This window comes from Penaeus vannamei, chromosome 37 (genome assembly GCF_042767895.1).
Source record: "Penaeus vannamei isolate JL-2024 chromosome 37, ASM4276789v1, whole genome shotgun sequence".
Lineage (NCBI taxonomy): Eukaryota > Metazoa > Arthropoda > Malacostraca > Decapoda > Penaeidae > Penaeus > Penaeus vannamei.
The window spans coordinates 13135168-13147667 of record NC_091585.1 but is presented as its reverse complement, the minus strand read 5'-3'; the positions used below and the strand labels follow the sequence as shown (position 1 = coordinate 13147667).

General features: G+C 39.6%; 1 protein-coding gene across 15 annotated transcripts in view; it reads right to left on the bottom strand.

The window, feature by feature from the left end:
• Nucleotides 1-12500, bottom strand: part of LOC113800681 (CARD- and ANK-domain containing inflammasome adapter protein) — a 94445-nt gene that overhangs the window by 45655 nt on the left and 36290 nt on the right. For 12 of the 15 annotated variants that reach the window (XM_070115577.1, XM_070115581.1, XM_070115576.1 and 9 more), the window contains 2 exons: nt 6968-7066; nt 6040-6138 (listed from right to left, as the gene is read on the bottom strand). In XM_070115577.1, coding sequence (XP_069971678.1) covers nt 6040-6138; nt 6968-7066 — 198 coding nt within the window. Of the gene's footprint in view, nt 1-140; nt 279-2360; nt 2499-3118; nt 3236-3768; nt 3844-4013; nt 4193-6039; nt 6139-6967; nt 7067-12500 lie in introns of all 15 variants that reach the window. The other 3 variants (XM_070115591.1, XM_070115580.1, XM_070115587.1) reach the window with 2 other exon arrangements.

The window sequence follows — 12500 nt, the reverse complement described above, 5'->3', positions numbered from 1 at the left end:
TCCTGCTTCTCCTTGTCTGTATTGCTCCTTTTCAGTATCTCTCTCTCTCTATGTATATATCTATATCTCTTTCTATCAATTCTTCTTCGTCTTCCCTCTAATTCCTATCTGAAATCTCACTATTCCTATTTTTATCTCACCTCGAGCGACTTGATCTTCTCGTCTCTACTTGCAATTGTTTCCTCTAAACCGACTATTTTATTCTGCATCTTCAGAATCTCCGTCTCTTTTTCATGTTGATTGTCTGCGACGTTCCGCAGCTCTGCTTTGTGTTCCTCCTGGAAAGAAATGGATCGCTTGAGCCTTCCAGGTCCCTGTTGAGAATCGGGGATGCACAGTGGGCGTGTGGGCATATGCTTGGTGTGAGTCTGTATCTGAATGAATGTGTATACATTTATACGAGTATATGTAAGTGTGTTCTTGCGCGCGCGCACACACACACATACATACACTCATTCACACACACACAAAGCTTGACCTGACGCCGTATTAGACGGACGTGCAAGTCGGCGATCCCGGGCAGCCAAGGCCGGCTGTTGGTCTCATCTCTGGCTGTGGCAAAGCAGGTCTTGGCAACTATGGTGCATCTTCGGTACAAGAGGAAAACATTATAGTCTCCCAAACACAGTTGTGGGAACCCAAACAGGGAATTGATCCAAAGACTAAAGAATCTGGACCTCTTCCATGCCCGAGGGCAGCAAGGGAGGCCGTCACATCCAGCGGCGCATAGGCCTACCCACACTCCGAACAAGTAACAGAGAGGAAGTCCCAACCTTTTAAACCCTGCCGATATTCCTCGACACCAATACAGTTTCCCAAAGTTCCTCATGTCTAACGTCACATTCCTCCCCAACTAAGTTAACAATCTGCTCACAATAATCACGTCTGTATCACCAGGTTTTATACCATCTCAGAGGCTTGGCAGATCCAAGCTGATGCCTTACATATACCTGACTACAGCATGTTCCATCTTTTCCATACATTATTATTATTATTATTATTATCTCCGCCAAGGAAGTTATGCTTTTGATCGCGTTGGGTAGTTTGTTCGTTAGCAAGATAACTCAAGAAGTTGTAGGTAGTTTTTTTCTGATTTTTTTCATCAGAGGTGTGTCTTAGCCTAACTTAGATGGCATTAACATTGGTGGCAATCCGGCTTTTATGTGGTCGTTTGTTAGCAGGATAACTAATAAAAAGTTTGAACAGAATTGCATGCAAATTTATGAGAGGTGTTTTAGTCTTAGATTCCATTGAATTTTGGTGGTGACCCGAATCGTGATCCGGATCCAAGAATTTTTTGAATGATGACATAATTTCCCCCGTTGCCTTGCCTCCGCCAAGGAGGTGATGCTTACGGACGTCATCTGTGTACTTGAGGAGGTGGTTTTACTTTAATTCTTTATGGGCTTCTGGTTATTATTGCTATTATTGTTGTTATCATTTTTTTCAGTTATCATGGGTATCATTATCATTACTCATATGCACATTTATGTGTATGCAAACTCATTCAGATACAGACTTTTCATCCTCTCACTCTTACCTTGCTTCCCACACTGCCTTTGCCCTTAGCTCTCTTTCATTCTCTCCCTCTACCCCCCCCCTCTCTCCTTCCATCTCTCTCTACCTCCCTCTTCTCTCTCTCTCTCTCTTTCTGTCTCTCTCTCTTTTTTTCTCTCCCTACCCTCTTCTCTATCTCTCTCTTTCTTTCCCTCCCTCTTTCACTCTCTCTCCCTTTATATCTCTCTGTCTTTTCTCCCATCTCTCTTTCATTCCCTCCCTCTTTCACGCTCTCTCCCTCCCCTCTTCTCTCTCTCTCTGTCTTTCCCCCTCCCCTTCTCTCTTTCTTTCCCTCCTTCTTTCACTCTCCCTTTCTCTCCTTCCCCTCATCTCTTTCTATGTCTCTTTCCACTTTCCTCTTCGTCTCACCTCGGTCGCCTTGAACTTCCCTTTTAAAACACCGATTTCCTTTTTCATTTCCCGAGAGTCAGCGTCTCTCGTTCTCTGCTCTCTCTCTCTCTCTCTCTCTCTCTCTCTCTCTCTGTGTGTGTGTGTGTGTGTGTACTGTGTGTGTGTGTGTATCATATATATATATATATATATATATATATATATATATATATATATATATATATATATATATGTATGTATGTATGTATGTATGTATCTATATCTATCTATCTATCTATCTATCTATCTATCTATATATATATATATATATATATATATATATATATATGTATCGAATCGCTTCCTGCTCCTCATTGTCAGTAAAAGCTCCTCTTTCTCTCTCTTTCTCTCTATATGTCACTTCTTCCCTCTCATCCCTATCTGAATTCCTAATATTCCTTTCTTTATCTCACCTCGAGCGACTTGATCTTCTCGTCTCTACTTGCAACTGTTTCCTTTAAACCGGCTATTTCATTCTGCATCCTCAGAATCTCCGCCTCTTTTTCTTGTTGATTTTCTGCGACGTTCCGCAGCTCTGCTTTGTGTTCCTCCTGGAAAGAAATGGATCGCTTAAGCCTTCCAGGTCTCTGTTGAGAATCGTGGATGTACAGTGGGCGTGTGGGCATGTGCCTCGTGTGAGTCTGTATCTGAATGAGCGCGTACACACATACACATATACACACAAACATTGACCGGACTCTGGTGCGGTTTCCCAAAGCTCCTCGTATCTAGCTTCACCTACTTCTCCAAGAATGGTGACGAGCTACTCAAAATCTACTTTATCGCCAGGTATTATAACCATTGCAGTGGCTTGGCAGATTCAAACTGATACCTTGTATACACCTGACTACAGCATGTTCCATCGCCTCCGTGCAAACAGACGGGGGGAAGGGGGGGGGATATTCTGCAATTATTATTACATTTGTTATAATGATGACTATGATTATCACTATCATTGTTATTATTGTTAAATGCACATGCACGTATACATCTGTATAATCACTAATTAAGAGACAGACTTTCCACCCTCTCTTTCATTCCCTCCTTCACCCCAACTCTCTTTCTCTTTCTTTCCCTCCCTCCTTCTCTCTCTCTCTCCTTCCTTCCATCCCTCTCTCTCTTTTTCTCTCTCTTCCCCTCTTAGGTTCCCTTAATTTCCTCTCCGTCTCACCTCAATCGCTTTGATCTTGTCTTTCAAAGCACCGATTTCCTTCTTCATTTTCTGAGAATCAGCGTCTCTCTTTCTCTGGTCTTCTTTAATTCTCTTCAGTTCCTTTTTGTGTTCATTCTGTAAAGGAGAAATGGTATACACACGTGTGTTTACTCGTAAATTCTTGACTCTGAAGAGATTCCTATTTCTGTTTCTATCTGTCGCTCTTCCACCTCCTATTCTCTCTCTCTTACATACACACATGCATGCATTAACACACACTTTCTATTTATGTGTATGTATATTTGAGTAAACAACATATACAAACTCTTTCTAGCTATCACTTTCCTCTCTCTCACACCCACACACTCCTCTCTCATTCTCTTTTTCTCTCTCAAACACTCTCTTCTCTGTCATTCTCTCCCCTTCTTCCTCTCTCCCTCCCTATCTCTCTCTCCTCTCTCTTTCTCTATCCATCTCTGTCTGTCTCTCACTCATCCATTCACTCACCCACTCTCTATCTATCCCTCTATTTGTCTATCTCTCACTCTCTCTCTCTGATGTAATTTCCATTTCCCCCTCGACCGGTTCCCCTGCACGACGCATGTGTCACAGCAAGTCTTTCTTCCTGAAACAGCAGATCCACTACAGAAGCTCCATCTCTCACTGACCTGAAGCGACATGTTTTCTCTCCGTAGTCTGGCCTTTCCCTTTTCAGCTGCGAGGTATTTCTCCATTATTTCTATCTGTAAATCGAATCATCCTGGTGAGCAGGGAATTGATTCAATATTGATTAGGCTGTATAACGAAAAAAGAAAAAGAAAATCATTCGCCATGTATGGAAACAGAAGCTAGCATCGTAAAAATCCAGTAAATTATAAATTAAATTTCTACCAGCAGTTTCCAGCGCCATTACCAGCGAGATGCCTTTGAAGATTTCCATGTCGTAATTTGCAGGTGTGGAAGTTCCTTCCAGCAGTTCCTTGGGAGTCATTCCTTGGCGGTTCTCCACGTTTGTTGCGGCGCCAAGTTTCACCAGCATAAACAGGACATGGAGATGGCCTTGGGAAGCTGCAATGTGTAGCGCTGTATCCCCTGACAAGAATAAAAGTATTATCAGAGCCAAAATATACATTTTAGCTCGTTTTCTATATTACTTGAATTCTATCCATTTTCAGTCTATTCATTTTTCCTTTTGTGTGTGTGTGTACCGCCAATATTTCGAGCTGTTGCTGCCATGACCTCCTTATCAAAATCTGAAAAATTTGGTTCGGTGTACCAAATGAGGTAATTCGACACTTTTATCGAGTTCATCCATTCAAAATATTCTTCAGTTCATTGGAAGGTTTTCTCCCGACCTTCGCGCTTTCTATAACGAAAGAAGCATTGTCTCGGCCTGGGCAATAGGTATGTTTGCTGAAAGATAACTCATTGAATAAAGTCCACCTTGAATCGTTATCTGTAGCTTTGATGTCTTCAAAAGCACTGACACACAGCAATTCAATAGAGAGAAACACACATACATACATATATGTATATATACTGGAGGAATTAGAAAGTAAGGAAGAGCAGGAAGTAGGGAGTAGGAAGGAGCGAGGTGAAGGGACACAGGCCACAGGCAGTTCAAGAATGAAGGGGTTGAAGGTTAAGAGAGAAACATGCGACTCGGAAGGGGGCTAAGGGGAAAGGGGAGGGAAGAGGGGCGTGTGAGAAGCGAAATGGAGGAGGATGCAAGGAGAGGGAGAGAGGGAAAGAGGAAGGTAGAGGGATGTGGGAGAGGAGAAAGAGGGCAGGCTGGAAAGAGAGGGAGAAAGGGAAAGGACGAATGGCGCGCTAGTAGGACTTGAAGGAGTTTGTGAATGCTGCATTTTTTTCCTGGATGAAAGAAGTGAGGATAAGGAAGAAATGCCAGAAGTCACGATAATCACGAGTGGACGATCCTTAAGGGATTCTCAAAGGATTCTCAAGGGATCCTGAAAGATGACAAAGGAGACTGGGTCCTTCCGACAGCCACCCAATCGGGCGGAAGTGACCGAGAGGGACGAAGGGATTCTCGTGCACATAAAAAAAGAAAAAGAGAGAAAAAAAATCAACCCGAATGTCTCCCCCCTGATAAGACCTCCCCAACATGACGTCATCGATGCCGTACCACGTCTTCCCGAAGCAACGACGCCCAAGGTCTATGTAAGTATGTAGACCTTGACGACGCCACTCGTATCTAGAGTAACCTCCATCTGCCTCTGCGTTAACGTCGGATCTTTTTTGTTGTTTTGTTTTCCGAAGACAAATCAGTGGTAAGCAGAGGTGAATGAAATAACCTATGTAACGTATGTAATATGAACGCTCGTAAAATATATATGTATACAAAGAAATATGTGCCTAGAAATTCGTGTGTACGCCCATGAATTCTCTTATTTTCATTCGCATTAAATGCATTATATATGTATATGTACATATATATGTATATATAAACATATTTAGACATATAAATGCATAAATGTGCGTCTGTATATATACACATACATATACATACACATATACATACATGCATATATATACACATGTATATATATGCATGTATAGTCTATATATTTATATTATCCTCCTTCCCCCCTCTCAGAAAGATAGCGAGTACAAAGCAAAATGACACAGGATAAAGCTGAACAGATAACATTCTAAGCCTGGCGTAATCTCAGTGATAGCATAATAGGATCATATCAATGGGAACATTAAATCAATTTATATATGTAATGAGTTGAAATGTACGTGAGGAAGATGACTGGTGCTACATGCATTACTACCATTATTCATGTCTGATTACCACCATTACCATTACTAATTTCTGTCATTACTGATACTATTTTTGTCTCCTTCATTTTCTCTTCTGCCGATTCCCGATACCTTTGCGAGTCGAGTCTTAACCATGCCTGGATTTGGCTTACCTCCATCTGCCTTTGCATTCGGTTCGGCTCCCTTGCCTATCAACATCTCCACCATCGCCCTGTGACCGTTTCCAGCAGTCAGGTGAAGTGGTGTGTAACCTGAAACAGGAAGATGCATTATATTTTCATTCCGTTTCCCGAACGTAAATAAACGAGAAATGAAGATAATACATACTTACGAACGGTTGGTTAGGAATGAGACGAATGAAGTGGATCGAATGGTTAGTTTGTATACGTACCAAATGAAGTACCAAAAGACGAGAATGCTACCGCTGCATAACACAGTGGTAGCGGTAGTGAAAGGAACAATGAATAAGGTATGGACAACACTTGCCTTACGACACTGATTTACCGAAAGGAGGCCGAGTGTAGTATATACAGGGGCCATTTACAGTACATGGGCCATGCCTGAGGCCACGTACACAGAGCCATGTTTGATGCACCATTTATATAAATCCAAGGCTCAAGCCACGCACCATGCCTTCCCTCCTGATTTTTAATTTACTAAAGGTACCCTTGATACGTGCGGTTATTTGACAGCCTTATCATCTATCAGTTTTATCTTCCTTTGCTTTCCATGTGGCTTTTGCTTTATAGCAGTCGCTCGTATGTTCCTTCCACTGATTAGAATGTTTTCTCCCAAACCTATCCTCTGTGGCGTAACAATGATAATTATAATGATTGTAATGATACTACTGCTTGTAATAATGATAGGAAATATAATGATATTGAAAATAAAAGCAATAACAATAGTGATACTGATATTAATAAGGATATCAATACCGATTATACTGATCACAATAACATGGTAATTCATACAAGTACATTCATAGAAAACAGTCATGGAAATGGTGATATCTAAGTCCTTTAATATGGCCCTAAAATGTTATATTTAAAATCAAAATTATCTTCCCTAAAATTGCCTCACCATCCTTGTCCTTTGCGTTCACATCGGCGCCCTTGACGATGAGCTTCTTGGCCGCCGCCTCGTGACCTTCTTCGGCTGCGCAGTGTAACGCAGTATCCGCTGAAAGGAGAAGAAAATGATCAAGGAACAAAGGTATGAGTGTGTGTGTGTGTGTATATATATATATATATATATATATATATATATATATATATATATATATATATATATATATATATATTTGTGTGTGTGTGTGTTTGAGCGTGTGTATATTTAGATATATGTATATATAGACATATATATATATATATATATATATATATATATATATATATATATATATATATATATATTAATACACACACGTATATATGTGTGTGTGTTCATATATACATATATATGTATATATATGCATGTATATGTATGTATGTATATATGTATGTATATGTATGCATGTATATATGTATGTATTTTAAAACATATATGTATGTAGATACATATTCATATATATGTATATATATGTATATATATGCATATATATATATATATATATATATATATATATATATATATATATATATATATAAATATATACATGGGATCAGCATAGAGGAATTACAGACGGAGAGGTTTCGAGGACGGAACATCTTTCACGCGAGTCAAAGGAATGCAGGATATTTTGCGGGGAAAAAGGGATAATATACCTTAAAGAAAGGAGATACCATATTAATTTCATATTTCTTTCATAAATACCACTTTTATATTTGGTTTTCCTCTGTAATCTGTTTTTTACAGAAAATTGTTTCTCACATGTTTCATCATAATTACTCACACACACACACACATATATACACATGCGTATATGTATGCATACATATGTGTGTGCGAATGTTTGTATGTATACATATAAGCCGTTTTACTAATTAAACCCCTTTAATCCCCCTTCCCCCTTCCCTTAGACGACGGTGTCTACGCACTGTCACTGTACTGAGCCACGGCAAGTGGAAGCGCGTGGGGGTGGGGCGGGGGGGGGGAGTAACAAGGTACCCTTGGTCACACACTATATATTACTATGTCCCGGTCGCGGAGAGCTTCAAGGAAACCGGGCAATGGATAACTTTGATGATACTGCAGCTGGTTTTCTTTTGGACATCAAAGATTCCAGATTTTTTTTTTTAATACTTTTATTCATTTTCTTTTAATATTCCGTAATGATGAGCACATTCCGTCCCTCTGAAGGCAGCATCCTTTCCCTTAAGCTATTAACATTCTTGTTTTAAGGCTTCTCAGTTCCTTTTTTTATCGTTTAAGTTTTTTACGGGCTTTGTTTAAGTAAAACGGGAACTTAATGGGTGGGGGGGGGGGAGGAACTGCCCTCTATTGAGAAGCATATTATATTGACTTTTTCTGACCCAAGTGTCCCCTCATCTTATAGACTCATTTGCTGAGGTGGTATATATACACCCAGAGAAGCCAGGCCAAGGGGTGAGCATCTCTCAGCAGTATGACCCGGCATTTGGATTAGAGATTCTTTGTGTGTTTGTGTGTGTGCGCGCGTGTGTGTGTGTGTGTGTGGTGGGTTTGCTTGCAAGGTCATATACTGAAGGGCAGTAAGATGGATTTTTTTTTTTTTTTTTTTTTTTTTTTTAAGGTGTACCCTTTCTTTATGGAGGTGGTTTATGATTTGTTTTAATTTTTTCTCGTGTGGTATTTGTATTTCATGTTCGCTTTTAATGTCGTTTTTAGAAGTGAACTTTTATAGTTACTCTACGTTCTGCACGTTTAATGGAATATTTTATCAAATAAATGTAACTCCTATGTACTTAATGTTTAAGGTATCCCTATATGCACTCCCTCGGTTATTAAAAACTAGATCTAAAGGAATCTGAAGATCAGATGTCATTTTAAATAATGATTTAAGAGAAAGATAAATGAGATGATAATAAATTAGATGAGAGATTGAGATGAAGGCGGACGGTATTTTCTATGGTATCTCAGTTTCCACGATATGAACATAAATGAGATGAAAAAGGTCGTGGAAAATTTAAATCTTGAAATAATATGTTTCAGCGGGAGTGTCCAGTTGATGAAGAGTTCTGTTAGAATTCTGTAGACTCTTTTGTTTGCATATTACAAATTCAAAACCGTAAATCTATACCTTCCATCGGCTTTTGGCCGACGCGCACTCCACCTCGGACTTAAAAACCACGCTAACCTAAGAGCTAACCATGTGGTCATTTCTTTAAACTTACACTATCTAGTTTCATTTACCCTCTTCTAGGCGCCTCTAACTTTCCTTACACATAAACTAACATTCCTGGATGAACTAACCAGGTGGTGGCATCAAGAATTCCATACCAAGGGTTGGTGATTTTTTTATGGGTTCTATTTACTATAAATCACTACATCATCAGACACTGACGTCATATGACGATCACAGGACCACAGTTCGGTCGCTCTCGTTCCTTTCGACATTCTTACATCATGTTCCCATGTAGTCTCCAGTTTGAGAGCATGTTTTGACATGCTACGTCCTGAGAGATCGTTCTTCCACTCCTGTCATACAGCTCTGACTTCTGGCAGAGACGATCACTCCTCATGCATGCACGACCAGCTAAACGTTACACTCAGTAACCCTTTTGTGCTTACACCACATGACGCTCCATGCTATACTTCTTCTCTGACGCGCAGCTGAGCATCAATTGCAATAACCACGCTGACCTTGTGGTCAGCGGCGCATTCCTCCTCCCTCGTTCGTGCAGACTAGACTCCAGACTTATCACGTGATCCTCTCACTGCTTTTTCTTTGATTCTACACCCGCATCGCCAACGCTGTCCCCAGTCTCCTTAGACCTCCCAGGTAACATTATTTCCCTACCTGTCATGAACGCCAGGCTTCCTTCCTTCGATAATCAGCTGGACCCCTTCGATTTTATCCCTCTTTCCCCTTCTCACGTGATCTACGGGTTCCCCGTCTTGTCTACCTTTACTGGCATTGCTATTGTTATCTTAGGGTTTGTACTCTACCGTTGCCTCGTGACGAAGGCACCGTTGCGTAAGTTGCATCTTGCCTTTGGTGGAGCCAACACTTCAAGCCTGTCCCCATGTTACCGCTCTGTTAGGCCATACGTATGGTGTGTTACCACATGTATTTATCCTCCCTGTATTCACATAAGTATCTATATTATGCAATTTTGTGTCGCTTGCTACTCCGTTGTATTTTTCCATCCACAATCTTACTATCATTATTGTGTTTTTTCGGTATATATATATATATATATATATATATATATATATATATATATATATATATATATATATATATATATATATATATATATATATATATATATATATATATATATATATATATATATATATATATACTCAGTGAGAGACAGAATAGAAATAAAACAAAGTGACATGATAGCGTGGAACAAATAACTTTATATGCCTGTTGTAACACCGATCATAGTACAACAGGATCAAATCAACGGAAGTTACGAATTGAAATGTACGCGAGGGAGATGGATGGTGTCATACATTTTCCACTTATTAATGTATAACTTAACCATTGCTAATCTCTATAATTTCTAATACTATTGTCTTCATTGTTGTAGCGTCTCCATTCTCTCTTCTGATATATACCGAATGATCAGACCCGACCGACGTACGAATGGAACAAAGGTGCTTTTGAATTCTGAAGGAATTCCCAGTTTGTCTCCTTCCTGATAATGTTATCTTTGCTGAAGCCGATTCCTGATACCTTTGCGAATCGAGTCTTAATCATGCCTGGATTTGACTTACCTCCATCTACCTTTGCATTCGGTTCGGCTCCCTTGCCTATCAACATCTCCACCATCACCCTGTGACTTTTAAAAGCAGTCACGTGAAATGGTGTGCAGCAGGAAGATGCGTGTTATTTTTTTATTCCGTTTACCGAAAACAAACGGGAAAAGGAGATATTTCATTCACACGAACGGTTGGATAGGAATGAAGCGAATGAAGTGGATCGAGTTGTTAGTTTGTACACGTGCCAAATGACCAGCTGAAAAAAGCACTGATCGAGACCCATATGATTATCAAAGGACTGAGAGATGGACATCACCTACCTTGATGCACTGATATCCCGAAAGGAGGCTGAGTGCAGTATTACATGAGGTCATGCTTCAGGTCATTTACCGAGAGCCATGCCTGTGGCCATTTACAGGAAGCCATACTTGACGTCATACTTAAAGTAATTCAAGCCACGTACCATCTATGAATAGACCGGCACTGTTGTGTACTGAAAAATGTGCAATATTTTAATGTGGTGCTTCTCCCTCGTTGTCCTGGCATTATTTGTGAAAAAGTCCCGCATAACAAAACTCTACGGGGATCGCACGCCCGGTTTGATTAGGATGTATCGCTACGTGAGGTTGCATGAATATAGCGATGAGTCGGGCGGATGAAGCCGTGAGTAATTGCCCATTGAAAAGAGGAACACCTTTCCTTTCAAGAGGAGGGAAGCACCCTTAGACCACCCCACGAAGGCACATGCGTGCCTGTGTACATTATTTATTTTAATAAATCTCTATTTTTTAGGCAAATAAGAGAATGATTATATTTTTAGTAAACCCCGCCACTCTTCAAAGCACAGAGCACCATTTTTTTAAGGAAAAAGAGATGAGAGCATAAACATTGAAAAACGTTTTTATAGCCGAGTCACGGCTGAAAGTTTTCTTTTATTACGCCTCTTTTTATCCAAAGATATCTTCAATTTTAATCATTTATTTTTCTTTTTAAATGTTTTACATTAAAGAAATGCTTATTTTGAAAACAACCGTATGCCTCTCTTTTCATTAAAAGAATTTATTAAAAGAAATGTGAGAGTAAACATTCACACCCTGCTACCTGTGTTCAGGCGTAATTAGGAGTTTCTCACCTTTTAACGGGAGTTGCTGCAGGTGAAGGCGGGGACACCCTAGACTAGGCTTTCCTCCCTCTTTTTCTTTGTCTTTTTCGTGGATTACCCTTTTTGTTGCGGATTGAGATATTGCAGCACGAAGGTAAAGTAGTCGTGGGAGAGGTTATTTTTAGTGGCAAAGTGTTGTTTAAGATGCTTATACACTCGGGCAAAGAACCGAAAGGCTGGTGCTCTCTTTTATCGCTTCTTTCTTTTAAGTGATTAAATTTTCAACACGGGAGTGAGCGGATTTTATTTTACTTACTCTTGGTATTTTTTCAAGTTTTTTATTTATTTATTTTTTTAAGTTCTTTTTAAGGGGACTAGTCCCTGACCCTTTTTAGAATTTGTTTTAGATTTTGCATTGTTTTATGAAGTATTCATTTTATTCTCATTGTTTTATAATAAAATGATTTCTATAATTAGTGATTTTCTTACCCTTATCAAGTTTTTAAAAGGTTGATGTACCTGAAGGATCTATAATTCTAAGTGCTTGCTGGTTCATTAATTTAACTTACCTGATGAAAGATTTCTAAGTGCTTGCTGGTTCATTAATTTAACTTACCTGATGAAAGATTTCTAAGTGCTTGCTGGTTCATTCATTTAACT